Source organism: Enoplosus armatus, chromosome 17 (assembly GCF_043641665.1).
Source record: "Enoplosus armatus isolate fEnoArm2 chromosome 17, fEnoArm2.hap1, whole genome shotgun sequence".
NCBI classification, from domain to species: Eukaryota; Metazoa; Chordata; class Actinopteri; order Centrarchiformes; family Enoplosidae; genus Enoplosus; species Enoplosus armatus.
The window spans coordinates 7,021,706-7,035,503 of NC_092196.1; the positions used below are offsets into that span (position 1 = coordinate 7,021,706).

Sequence of the window (13,798 nt, forward strand, 5' to 3'; positions counted from 1 at the left end):
ACATTTCTCAAAATATCGAAGCACTGATTTAAAATGAAATAGCTAAATCCTTCAGATTTGCTACAAATCATAGTTTTCAGAGATAACGCTGGTTGCATGCAGTGAGTGAGGACACACGTATGATTTTGTAGCTTCTGCTCTAATAATTTAATGTGCACATTGGCCAACATGGAGGCCAGCCCCCTAAACAGCTGGTGCATTACTTTAGGAACACGTATTCTTTGTTATGTATAGAAAAAGACCATTTTCCAACATGTGTCCTGAAGTAAACCTCTCCTTCTTGGCCTCCTCTGACCGGTCCTGCCCTCTCAGTCCTTTCCTTTCTCTCCGACTCCTTCTCTCGTACACTCACATGAAATGATGTGACATATACGCCACTTGGCTGTTCATCCAGTGAGCCCTACAGTTCCATATGTGCACTTATTTTAGGGGCAAACTCTTACCCCTGCTAGTTTTACACACTATGCATTAAACAACACAGGACTCTCCTGTCTTCCTCCCTCCTTTCCACGCCACTCCCTCCTCCTTGCATCTATCTTCCTCCTCTTTCCATCTCTCTGTGTGTGACAGTAGTCATGTCAGAGTAAGGCTGGCTGAAGCACTTGCAGCAGTCTGCCTCTTTGATGTTGAGCCCTGCTGAATTAGGCCATCACCCAGCGGTGCTCTGCTGCCTGCCTGCACAGACACACCAGTCACACACACACACACACAGTACACTTGCAAGCACATACAAACAAAAACAAATGCATGCTGGTAGGAAAGCATGCACATGCAAAACAAAGCATACATGCTGCGACTCACACAGAAGTAGTGAGCGCACACACACACACACACACACAAGCCATGCAGGTCTCACAATAATATGCACCAAAACATGTCCAAACATTTCCATTTCCTTCTCACAGTTTCTATCTCACACACACACACATTGTGAATTACATTCATATACTGTAAGTCCTCATTTCCGCTTCCCGTTTCTCTTTAATAAACATAAATTTGAATTCTTATGAGTGCTTCTCCTCTGAGGCCTCCATACTATAGTACATCAAAGCACACGCGCACACTCATGAGCACATGCAGAGGGAAAATGTAGGACATTCAGAGAGAATTTATTCAAGAATACAGAATACAGGAAAGAAGTTATTCCCTTTCAATCTGCTCTCTCTCTCGCTTACAATACGGTTGTATGAATAGTAGCAAAGTGACTAAAGCAGGAAGCCTACTGAATTACACATAAAAACAGGCTGGCGACCTGACATTTCATAAAGTGAATATGATGTCTTAAAATGGAGACAAATACTCTGTTCACAGAGAGAAATTCAATTCAGTGGCAAAAAGATGAGATACAGAGGAACTTTTAGCTCTGATGTCCCGAGTTCAGATCGCAGAAAGATATTCACTGCTCCGAGACAAGTTATCGTGTTCATAGAAAAAGTTGCATCTAACCAAAACCAAAGCCTTCCTCGAACAAGCTGCAGTAATCAATATTTTCATAGTATCAACGGGTTATCAATTATTATGTGTAATGTGAATGGCGTCACTCTTCGTAACAAACCCACAGATCATTATCACCCAACTCTGCAGTTCCCCTCCGCTCTACAGAGCCTCTTAGCTTCTTTCAGCTCATTGTTCACATTGTCCAACCCACTGCACTACTGTTGTGGTAAACAGTGGTGTCGTACCGGTACCTGCTCTGCACCAAACAGCTGATAGACACAGTTAGCTGGTGAACACAGTGGAGCATTTAGCAGCTAAAGAGATCAGATCGGAGCTAAAAAGAGGGGGAATATTGGACTTACATTCATCAGGTGGACAGAAACACAGCTTCAAATGAATGCTAATAGCTCTCCGTATCTGTTTGATGTGTAAATAAGTCACTGTTTGCTAACACGTTAGCCATTTCAACTTTATAAATATAATACCTTACTAATGTTGTGTTTCCTGCCTTCTCTGTCCCCAAGTGGCCAAAACTCTACTAATGCAGCTTTGGCCAAGTTTTTGTTTCCTAAACTAAACCACAACATTAACGCTAATAGAGATTATATTTCCCTAGTTAGAATTAGGAGTACTGTAAATACAAATTAATCAGTAACACTCCTACGGTGACAGTTATGTGAAATTGCATGTCCATGTGTGATATTTGTCAGAGAAAGATCCTTTTTAAATGTGTTGATGCAGTGTGATTCTTTTTTCAGACCTCATTGGCTCACCTCCTTTTTCCTGTATCATTGATGGAGAAATAGCCTTTTCACTTTTTAGTGTAAGTCATGCTCATTTAACTTTTAGTTATTCACTCTGAATAAAAATAGAGGAATCGCAAAACTGGTTTATATGAATAAGAAATGACCTAAACCATCTCTTCCCTACCCCATATTCGTTATTCCGTCCCATGCCCTATTAGCATGACTGTCATCAAGTACAGTATGGCCAAAGCAGCATGTGTAAAGAAAAAAAGAGACAAAAATACAACAAATGGTGGGCACATTACTACAGTATTCTCCCTCTGTCTGTGTGTGTGCTCTCTGGTGGCCAGGAACAGCCCTGTGGTCAAACTGGAGACCGGCCAGGGATCTTTCCATCAATTAGTTGATTTTTTTTCCCCCCCTGTCTATCTCTGCCTTCAACTCTCGCTCTATCTTTCTGTTCTTCACTCCATCTCTCTCTCTCTGTCTCATTATTTCCACTGTTGTTGGCTCGCTGGAAGAACACTTGAGAACATGGCATCCGAATGTAGGACACTTAAAGAGCAAAAGCTATTCTTTGAAATGCTGTTATTAAGTAATCACTCAAAAGATCCTAAAAACCTACTTTACTAAGTGCTTACAGGCAATTCTTAATATCGTGTTTCTGTTTGTTTGTTTGTTTGTTTGTTTGGGTGGTTGATTGAAGGTCGTTCACCTTTAAATTCCTATTTTTGAAGTGTTGGTGAATGAGTGAGGAGAGCAGGTGGTACCAGCGGTTCACATAAGACAATAACAACCCACTGTTTACACACACACACACACACAACATTGCAACACACAGTTGTGCCTCCCTGCACTCCACGCCGCACACAGCGTGTCATCACTGCATATCAATTACACGGGGAAGTGAAGATCTATTTCTAATTCAATCAGTCAGCGCTGGTGTCACTTCCCTCGCTCTCCGGCTTTCTCCCTGCCTCGCCCGCTCTCTCCGCCTCGCTCTCCTATTTCCCCCTCGCTTCATTCTCACTGATGCGTCTCAGCCATCATGGGGCCGGTGGACGCGGGCGTTTGTTTATGCATGTGTGTGAGGGAGTGTGTGTGTGTGTGTGTGTGTGTGTGCAGTCCTAACCCTGTGGGAAACAGTTTAAGTTTTAGACTCTTGGAGAGACATTTTTTAAGTAGTGAGGTAATCCTGGCCTGACCTTGTTTCTTCAGAGAGCCAGAAGGGTTTCACGGTTAAAGATGCTATGTGGAATATTTTTGGTGTATCATACTTAAATTAACTGCTAGCCCTTGTTTCTGCACTTTATTTTCTTTATGTTTCTCATGTAAAACTGTCTCTGCTGTCTCTACGTTTACTACTTAAGCCTGCTTTAATCAATTTAGCAACAGTTGTTGAATGTAAGTCCAATATCCACTCTCCTTTTTTGGTCTACACTGACTCCTGAGAAAAATATCTGCCTCTTTAGCTGCTAAATGCTCCAGTATGTTCACCATAGTTGCTAACTTTGTCTGTCTGTATGTTGCTGCTCCTACAAACTAGGCTGATTATAAAACAGTGAGACTGAACAAAACAGTTGTAACATTGTAAAAACCAAAACGATGAGCTGAAAGATGCCAAAAAAAAAGCTGTGTAGGGCTGAGGGGAACGTCATCACTACAAGCAACACCTTTCACATTACACTTTGTAATTTGATACATTTTTTATATGAAAGTGTTGATTAGTGCAACTTTAAGTTCCATTTTGAAGAATAAACACCACCCTCTTCCTAACATCAAGAGTTTATTCTAATCTTCTACTTTTTGCACCCAGCTTCCAGAGGCTTGCTCGTCAAATTGTCAATACTTCAGTTGTAATCACTAGAATTACCAGGATATTGACAGATTACCAAATCCAGAGAAATAGCACACCAACGCTAACAAATATTAGCATCAATCACTCAGACAAGCTACTATAATCGACAATAATTCAGTCAGAGAGCCTTATGTCAAGGAATTGGCCACTTATGGCGTACAGCTTCATCCCTTTGATGGAAAAAGCTGATGAAGGAACCAGTGATTGTGAAGCATGAATGAAACAGCTGATGTCAACCAGCTAATGCAATGGCTTCATGGCTCTGCCTGAATTATCACTTCTAATACATGTAACACGGCAACATAATGTCCCACTTCCTCATAAAGAAAGCAAACTGTATTTGTGTGTGTGTTTGTCAGAATGTTAGGAGACATATACACAATGTGTGTACATTAAAGGTTTGTGAACGTGTTTATTATTTTCAGCTGTCCTTGTATTTATTCTAACGGTAGTCCTATAATAAGTAACGTTTGCCTCTGTCCCGGGCAACCTGCACATCTGAAGGCTTTATGAATATATTTGTTATTTTAAGCAGAAACATTATATAATGAGGGCTGATATAAATGCGCAGTTGCTTATCGAGCCTCAGCTAATCATTACATCCATTCTCCCGAAATGAGCTTAATTAGCATCTTACATCACATTCTGGATTCAGTGCGCAAAACTATTTCAGGGAAAATAAAAAAAGTCCTAAAAGGCCATGATGTCACAGAGGACTTTTAAATGTGTGACATTGTTACTCCCTCTTGAGAATATTCTCACAACACTAGTTGACACTGATTTGCATTTTCTTAGCTTCAGAAATGTATTTACAATAATATGTGCGGCACATTTAAATGGAAACGTTCTCTCTTTCTCTCGTTCCCTCAGATCATAACCATTTGAACAACGCAGCCTTGTCTCCCCTGGGTCCAGCCATGGCCTTGTCTCACCCTCATAACAACCTGGGAATTGGCTTCAACAAGTACACCTCGCTCAAGGCCGTGGGTGAGTAGGATTACACACACACACACACATCCTGACTACATGGAGACACACAACTCTACAACTACATGTATGCATGTTGGAATACTTACTAATGGATTAAACTAGTGATGTGAACGTAACAAGACAGATACAGCACACAGGTTCACTGTACAGTATAAACAAACCTGAAAAGGTGTCCCCATATTGATGCACACACTGAGTGGAAAGTGGTTAAGGGAGAGCAAGCACCCATTAGGATAATGGATGTGTTATGAGCCATCCAATCCTGTTGACTCATGATTCATGTTTGTGAGTGCTGTGGCTGATTTAAGATTCCTTTTTCTCCATATTATATATATAGCCATGATGTAAATATTATGACTACATTATGACTACACTTTTTAACCAAATATATGTTTGCTCCACCTGTGTGAAAACATTACTAGGATCCAATATTTAAAAAATGCACTGCAGGTGTTTGAGAGACGAAAATTGGCAAAATGATGTTCTTTACCACCATGATGCGTAAAAAAGGAAAATGCTGCAAAACTGACTATTACAGGGACAAACTAGAGTGAGTTAGGTGCACAAATGGAAGAAACCTCTTCTTTGTTGAGTTGGAGGAAAAAGCTGCTGGCAAAGCCCTCCTTGGTGAAATGCAAAAGTACAAGACCGTAAAATTAAGTCGGGCTCATCATGAAGCACAGAATCGAGCCAATGTAAACACTTATTCTGTCCTCTGCAGCTAAATATCACACACACTTCCCAGAAAAGCTGTCAGTGTAGAGCAGGAGATTAGCAGCTAGGTGTGCAGACACACACAGAACAGACACATTTAAAACATGGCAGCTGAACATTTTTGCACTAAAACCAATGGAGTGCATAAACCAACAGACATAAGTAACTACAAGAGGCTCCTTGACTAAAGTGGTTCTGTTCCCATTGGAACAATATGACCCAAATATATAAGTGTACCTGTAACTAGTTGCATGCTGTTTACTTTTAACTGAGTAGGTAATCTGTGTTATAGTGATTCACAGAATCGCAAAACTATGATTTGCGAGCCTTCCTGTCACCTGTACACAGACAGGTAGTTTGCAGATGTCTGAATCGTGCTATAGCATACCAACTGATACCTATGAGAGATTTTGGACCGACGGGTTAGACACCAAGGCACACTGAAGCTGTTCTGACCCAGCACCTTACTGACACACTTGTGTGTTGTTTTATCCTTTAATTTGGTCCATCAGTTCGAATCATAAAATGACTTCCTTTGTGGTGTGAAAAAATGGTGCTACATGAATGGTGTATTGGCTTTATGAAACTGGGGGAGTCCTGTATTGAACAAAGCAGACATTAAGATCATTGTTGCCTCACAACCATGAAAAAAACACTGTTGTTTGTGATGGGCGGGTTAGTCATCTGCCTAAAGCTCAGCCACTCTAAAGCTGACAGTTATTGACAGCTTGCTTTTGATGGCATAAATTCACTGCTGATGATGACATAACTCACACAGGACTGGTAACTCCACTGGTTCACAGTTTAAAAGAAAGGATAAAACGCACACACACACACACACACACACACACACAATTACTAGGCACTGGTGGGTGGTGAGTGACAGCAGTCTGCACAGCAGCAGTTTGAAGCGACTGGTTCAGGCCTCAAGCTTGCCCTCTCGCCTCTCTCACACACACAGAAACACACTCACATACACACTCCTACCCACTGCACACACAGGGACATTACACTTCTTCCTACTGCACAGGCAGACAGTATATATGTACATAAAGACACACACACATACCATCTATCATCTGATCACTGCAGACAGATAAGGACATAGTGACGACGATGAGGAATGACAGTTTGACACATATGACAAACTGTAATGCAAAGAAAGACAGAACTGCTCATCACAGCTGAAGAGTATCAGACTCAGAAAATAAAGAGCGTGAGACAGCCGAAGTTTTTAAGGACAAAGCCATAATCAGTTGACTGTTGGCTAAGCGCAGCCCCCTTTAGCTACTTTTGTTATGTCTGTCAAGCTTGTCCATTGATAACGGTGGCAGATGGCCACTCGAATGTCTTAGAAACTTTACTGATAACTTACAGCTCCTGAATGTATAAATATGTTCTTCAGTTTAACAGAAAGGCTTAACCTAACCTACTATACTGCACTACAACTCACATTTAGTTTATGATGCTTGAACCAGCTTCCAAAACATACTGAAACACAAGCCTGTAGATTTAGGTCAGTTAGTCCCGCCCGTGTCCTCTTACACACTACGTGACCACGAGGCCACGCCTGCAGTCGTTGCTCCTCGACTCCTCTGCTGCATTTTTTAAATACGCCGGGATAGAGGGTTCCAGCAGAATTTGAAGGTGTATGATATTAACTTACAATAGAGTTTTTCAAAGTTTTGGGAATAAACAAAAAGTTGATAGCAAACAGCGTTACAGAATAGTGTAGAACAGAATGAAATACATATGCAGTTGAGACAGGCAGAAGGGAAGGGGCCACAAAATGAGTCTGGAAAGCGACGGAAGAGAAGAAGAGCAGGACAGAGATAATCTCATCTCATTATTCTGCTCAGTGAATGAGAAACAAAGGCCGATTGCAGCAGCAGCAATCCTCCAACCACTCAATGATGAGCATCAGACGTCAGCCGCATTTCACTGAGAACTACCTCAAAATAACAAATCCCTCACACATCAGTCACCTCACCTGGAGGAGAAATGCTCCTCTCTCTCTGGTATTCACTTCTGTCTCTGTTTGATGACACACAGACAATCAACTGCTCCTCTTTGTTTGGCATCTACTGTTTTAGTCTTTCTGTCTCTCTCTAACACACACACACACACACACACTCCTCTTTATTTACTCTTGTGTTTCCAGTAAAGTTCTGGTGTGTCAAACATACACACACATACCAATAGAAAATGAATAATCAAGTAATTCCCACTGGGGATAGGACTAACCCTATTACCTACAATGCACTCACAAAGAGAAAAACATACATGTACGAACAATCCAATCATCTTTTCACACATGCTTATCAGTTCTCTTGCTGGGCAATAAACAAACCACCGGGTCCAGAGATCCTGGCTGTGTGGACAAAGTCATGGCTAGGACACACAACAGTTTGGACGGGATAGCTGACCATTTGCCAAGTGAGACAGCAGGTATCTGGACCAGGCTGCTCTGAAATCTTTATAAACACATTGGGACTTAATGCAGCGGTTGACAGCTTGCGTTTGTTTTCTAAAATATCTCATAAGCAAAGCGCGAGAGATGAGACGGAGAAAAGGAAGCAGTAAGCAAAAAAGGTTGGAGGTGTAGAAAAGAGGAAGGCTATAACAGGTCAAAGAGGTCGGGGCTCTGTGACAGCAAACCTGTGCCAGGTGTAGCAGCAGGGCCTCTGGCCCAAGCAGCTCTGATACATCTATCTTAATTAAAGGAGGACAGGTGGACTGGCAGTGAGGAACTGTGGGATAAAGATGCTAAAGGTTAGAGAGTGAGAAAGTGAGAGAAGAGAGACAGAATGAATGAGCAGGACGTCAGAGCGAGAGGAGGAAGAGATAAACGTACACAGTAGACTTTAGACAGTCTGGGTTGGTCTTGAGTGAGCGGTTCGAAATAATCAACAAATACTTTATGTGTGATCCATAGAGCTCGTTCCAGGTGAGTTTCCGGTGAGTGTCAGGTCTCCAGGAAAATGAAAAGACAACATCAGACAGAAGGTGGAGGGATATTCTCGAAGAGGGCGTGAAAGACTGTTTGCCAAGATGCTGGGACTCCAAGTTCTGGGCCAAGACTGCCTGACGTCTTTAATCAAAGTCTGATGATCCAACAGCCTGAGCAGTATTTGAAGATGCTGTAAAAAAAAAAAAAAGAAAAATGGCAGTCAATACATGTTTTGATATTTTTTAATGCAAGGTCAACTAGGACAGCATTTTCAAAAAAGTTTTAGAGCCAATTTTTCAAAGATTTTTAGAGGCAAGTAAACCACCTCCTGAAAAGCACAATGACTTGGTTGTCATTTGTTTTGCCACTGAAACAAGCAAAAGTATCTATAGACTCACTGATACGGTTTTTCAAGTTTTTTAGGGATAAAAACTTTTGGACTCAGAACAATATTAAATTATTATATATTTCTGCAGTGCGGTTACTGCATTTTTTAGCGTTTGCTTCGGGTCACGTAATGGGTGAAATAAGTTTTGGTATTTTTTTATGACTACATGAATTGAAGTGATCTGAAATTCCCCCAAAAAGATGGCTTTGAAGATGAAGGAACCCCACTGGTTCAAAGTGTTTTTTTATGTTTTGCACTTCAGGATAGGGTTCCCTTACAAGCAATGATCAGTGGAGTACCTGTGGAGACTAATGAGGAAAAGCATATGCGGTTCTTGAAATTTTATTCGCTGGTATTCACTTTTTTATGAGGTGGAAAGCTTCTGCTTTGAGGGAAGAATTGTACTGTAAGTTGTGAGCAGGATGTGATGTGCTGCCGCAGAATTGTCCCCTTGTAACTTTCATTTTAACCTCCTTAACTCTGCTGGACCTTCGTGTAGTTCTATACTTCAAAAGATGTATAATGTGCCGCCAAGCGTTACTCAAAACCCACAGGACACTATTTTAAATTACAGTGGAGATCCCAAAGTTTAGTACCCAATACGTCAGTCAGAATTACTTCTGAATATTTCTATTTGAGGTAATGGTGCAGCTATAAGAACATAACATCTGGGGTTTAAACATTTCATTCAGTGTAAGACGTCATATAGCTGCAATCAAGTGTTGAACACGCACACTTACTGTCGTGGAAAACTTGGGAGAAGAGGAAATATAAGAGTTTAAGAGGTTAAAGATGCAGATCAACATATGTACTATATGTAATGTGGCCAGTATGTTGCCCACAACTACTTAGTGAAGTCAGGAAGGGGCAAAAATCCCCTTGAAAGTTCATAAAATGTTTGTGAAATCATAAAATTGCACCTAAAAATTATGAAATTGACATAATGAACAACAGACAATGAAGTGTGTACAGCAGAGTGCTACATGTATGTGATGGATAGAACATTAATGATGGGCCACTCGCCAAAAACCATCAGAACGTATAGATTATTTGCAAAATAATTGTGTTTTAGGCCATTGTGATGTGTGTTGATGTGCTTTGTAATGAGCAGGCTCTCCCAGAGTAACTTCTCAAACATAATTAAATGGCATTGAAAATAGACCAAATACAGCATGTTGTCAAACTCTGGCCCAGATTGGGCCCACGGGCCTCGCTTTAGGCTGCTGCTGGATCGAGAGCAGAAGCTGATGTTTTTGAAGAGTACGAAATAAACGAAATACGGATGGAAAGAATGGAAAACAAGAGAGAGAGAAAGAGAAAGAATGAGCAGATGGAGAGTCTGTGAAATGGAGAGGAAGGCACATAATGCTGTCACAGAGGACCCTGCTGTCAGGTGCTCCTGCTGGCAACATGTGTGGAAACACTCAAATGGACAGCAACAGCAGTTGTTGTGGGAAGGAAGGGCGTGTTTAATTCATTGTTTCCGTGCCGTCCCAGATTTTCCCGCCCTGTCCAGAGATTTGAACCAATTTTCTCTCAAAGTCTGCTGCTGTAGCTTCAGCTGCAGTATGTTACACTAAAAGACGAGATACAGTGTCCACAATCAATAAACGGTAGTTCCTACAACAACTGATAAACAATAAAACTGCACAAAACGTATCTATGGATAAACATTTTTCAGAAAACTCACTACAATCCATCAGTCTTTCTGTGGCAACACTGCTGACGTGAGCGACTTCACGTCATGGTGACGAAAAGTAAAAGCTGCCAAAACCATGTGAAGCTCTTTACTGCACAGACGCGTACACATCAAGCGGCTTTTTTCCCTTTTCAATGAGCGAAGAATGTATGTAAATGTCTTCTTTGTTGCACACGTACAGTTGCACACACATGTTCCAATATATGGACCCACAGACACACAAGTACACACTAATCCTCAACACGTTTGTTCCCATCTTGCAAAATTTAAAAGAAAGCAAAACGTCTTTTCTATTCATTCTCCTCATTCTTAGTCATCAATATTGTGACACTTTGTTGCTTTATAATGCAAAGGAGATGCCTGCTAAATCTCTGTTCTTTGAACAATCAAAGGGATTCATTTAATTGTCCTTTCTCTGTCTCTTATATCCCTCTCCACAAGTCTGCAGGACGTACTGTCTAAAGGGTTAACTGCATTTGACTGTATTTAAGTCTCTGGTCTCAGCTTGGAGAGTTTTACTGAGGGAGTGAATGATTACCGGCGACTCTGTCTCCTTCCTCAGCAGCTGCTGTTGAAGTGGCCTGGAGTTACACAGTAGACCCACATCAATAAGCAATTACCAGGCTGTGATAGCACTGGACAGTTTCCTGACATGTGTGAATGTGTGTGTTTTCCTGAAAATACAAATACAAGAAAATGTTCTCAGTCGTCTTGGCGGGAGTATAAATTATTAGAAATGAATCGACAGCAGTAGAAGGAAAAACAGGCCTGTGCTAAACTCTGTATTTTTAACACAGCAGACAAAACAATGAATCTGCAGTCTGCTTTCAGTCAACCGACGGATGACTTCTGTTTCCTGTGTTTACCTGAATATTGTCCAAAGACCGTAACTTGCAAACAGATAATCATGCATACTGTACAAGAAGACAAATCATGTTTGAATATCCTGTAAGCAAAGTGTACGCTTCTCTCTGTCACACATGCATGCATTAACGCCCACTAATGGCCAGCCACAGTCATAGACGCTCATTACAACAGATTAAACTCAACTGGTCATACATCTTCTGACCAGACTACATAATCTTATTATTATCTCCCTGTTTGGAGTGGAATAATGATAAGATCAGACACACAGGCACACAAACAGATGGAAAAAATAAAGCACAGACAAATGTACTTTGTCATGAACATGTAGTACAAGCTGATAGCAGCTGCGGCCTGTTGTGTTATGATGAAGACAGATGTTGAGATATTGAAAGATACCCAAGTTTAAGAGGAAGGCTAATTCAGTGCAATAATGAATGAAAAAAATCAAAGAATGGAGTTTTTTTCAGTCTCTTATTTCTCTCCAGGAAAGAAAGGACCAATAAAACGGGGGGTAAGCAAACAAGGTTGTTAGTGTCTTTAGGGCAGTGTGTGTGTGTGTGTGGGGGGGGGCAGTGGTGATGACCGAACAGCCGAGTCGAGTTCCACTCAGGGAGCTTGCGCTAATCTGACTCGACACTCTGAACCCACTCTATTTTTACTCCCAACAAATCTCCCGTTTTGCCCGCCACTCACTCACACTGCTTCTTCCATTATTCGGTGGGTTATTTTCTGGATTCTCAGTCTCTCTCTCTGGTGCTGTTGGTATTTTTAACTCCATGGTCAGTGCAAAGACAGTTCAATGCTCAAAAACATAAACATGGTACAAACACTCACATCTTCATGGACACACACATACTGTCCTGTACACCCTGCGGGATTCATCGTCTCTGCCTCGGCTTATTCTTTATGTGCTTACCTGACAGATTTGACAGATTTGCCTGGAATGTGTATATGTGAAATGTGTGTGTGTGTGTGTGTGTGTGTATGTGTGTGTTTGTGTACATGTGTGTGTACATAGATATACAGTATGTGTTGTGATGTTTCTGTGTGGCTATAACCAGATGAGGCGTCTGACTAAGGGTCAGAATGAATATATAATGCGTGTGTGTGTGTGTGTGTGTGTGTGTGTGTGTGTGTGTGTGATGTTTCATTTTCAAATGTAAACCTGCTACTTATCATTGAATTATACTGCTGCTCATCATTATTATATATATCACTAGTTGTCTTTTCGTCATCATAATTTAACCATTTCTTTGTTTCCCTTCCTCCACTGTCTCTCCAATCACACAGACACGGCTGCAAGAGACTACTACAAGAGCTATCCAATGGTAGATTACACCCACCGCCAGTCCCCTCCCACTTTCCAGCCAATCAACTTCCACCCCAAGGACAAGCCTTTCCTCCCGCCGCCGGACATCCACGCGCCGCTGGCCATCACCATCAACACCTCTCAGATCCCCAAGCCTAAGATCTCCAAGACCAACACCCACCCGCTCACCTCCAGCTCGGCCTTCAAAGCATGGGACCCCAGCAAGAGCCACATCCAGCACCCGGTGGCCTCCCACATGGGCCTCCAGGGGCAGCAGCCGCACCACCCCATCCAGCAGCAGCACCACCAGCCGCTGCACCAGCAGAACAGCCGGCGCCAGGCCTACTCCAACAAGAGGCAGTTCAGCATCGAGACGCTGCCCGAGCTCTTCTCGCAGCCGCTGGGCTACGGCCACTCGCCGCACATGAACCCCAGGCACAAGGGACTGCCCACCAACAGCAAGACAGAGGTCACTGTCTGAACATGGGAGGGTGAACAGACAGAGGAGGGAGCCAAGTGGAGCTGTAAGCAAGAAATGCTCAGATATCTTTTATATCCACAGCCGTAATATTACGGGCGAGAGGGGAACGAGCAAATATCGTGTATAATCTGAATTTTTTTTAACTCTGCATTTTCTTCATCATTGTTGACAACAACAACAATAATAATAATAATAATGTGTGTGACATTTGTGTACTTTTAAGAAAAACTGGATCGAAAACAGCAGCAGCAGATAAGCTGTGAAGGTGGCGGATTGGCAGGTGCTGGCTGTGACTCTTTGAACCCGGCGGCTCTTCTAAATAATTGAGTGGCCTCTCAGTGTGTTGGCACAGCTCTCTC

General features: G+C 42.0%; 1 protein-coding gene across 1 annotated transcript in view; it reads left to right on the forward strand.

The window, feature by feature from the left end:
• LOC139300751 (protein shisa-8) overlaps positions 1–13,439 on the forward strand; it is an 81,192-nt gene extending 67,753 nt beyond the window's left edge. Inside the window, 2 exon segments of the mRNA XM_070923931.1 lie at positions 4,912–5,028; positions 12,940–13,439. Coding sequence (XP_070780032.1) covers positions 4,912–5,028; positions 12,940–13,439 — 617 coding nt within the window.
• The last annotated feature ends 359 nt before the right edge of the window (positions 13,440–13,798 follow it).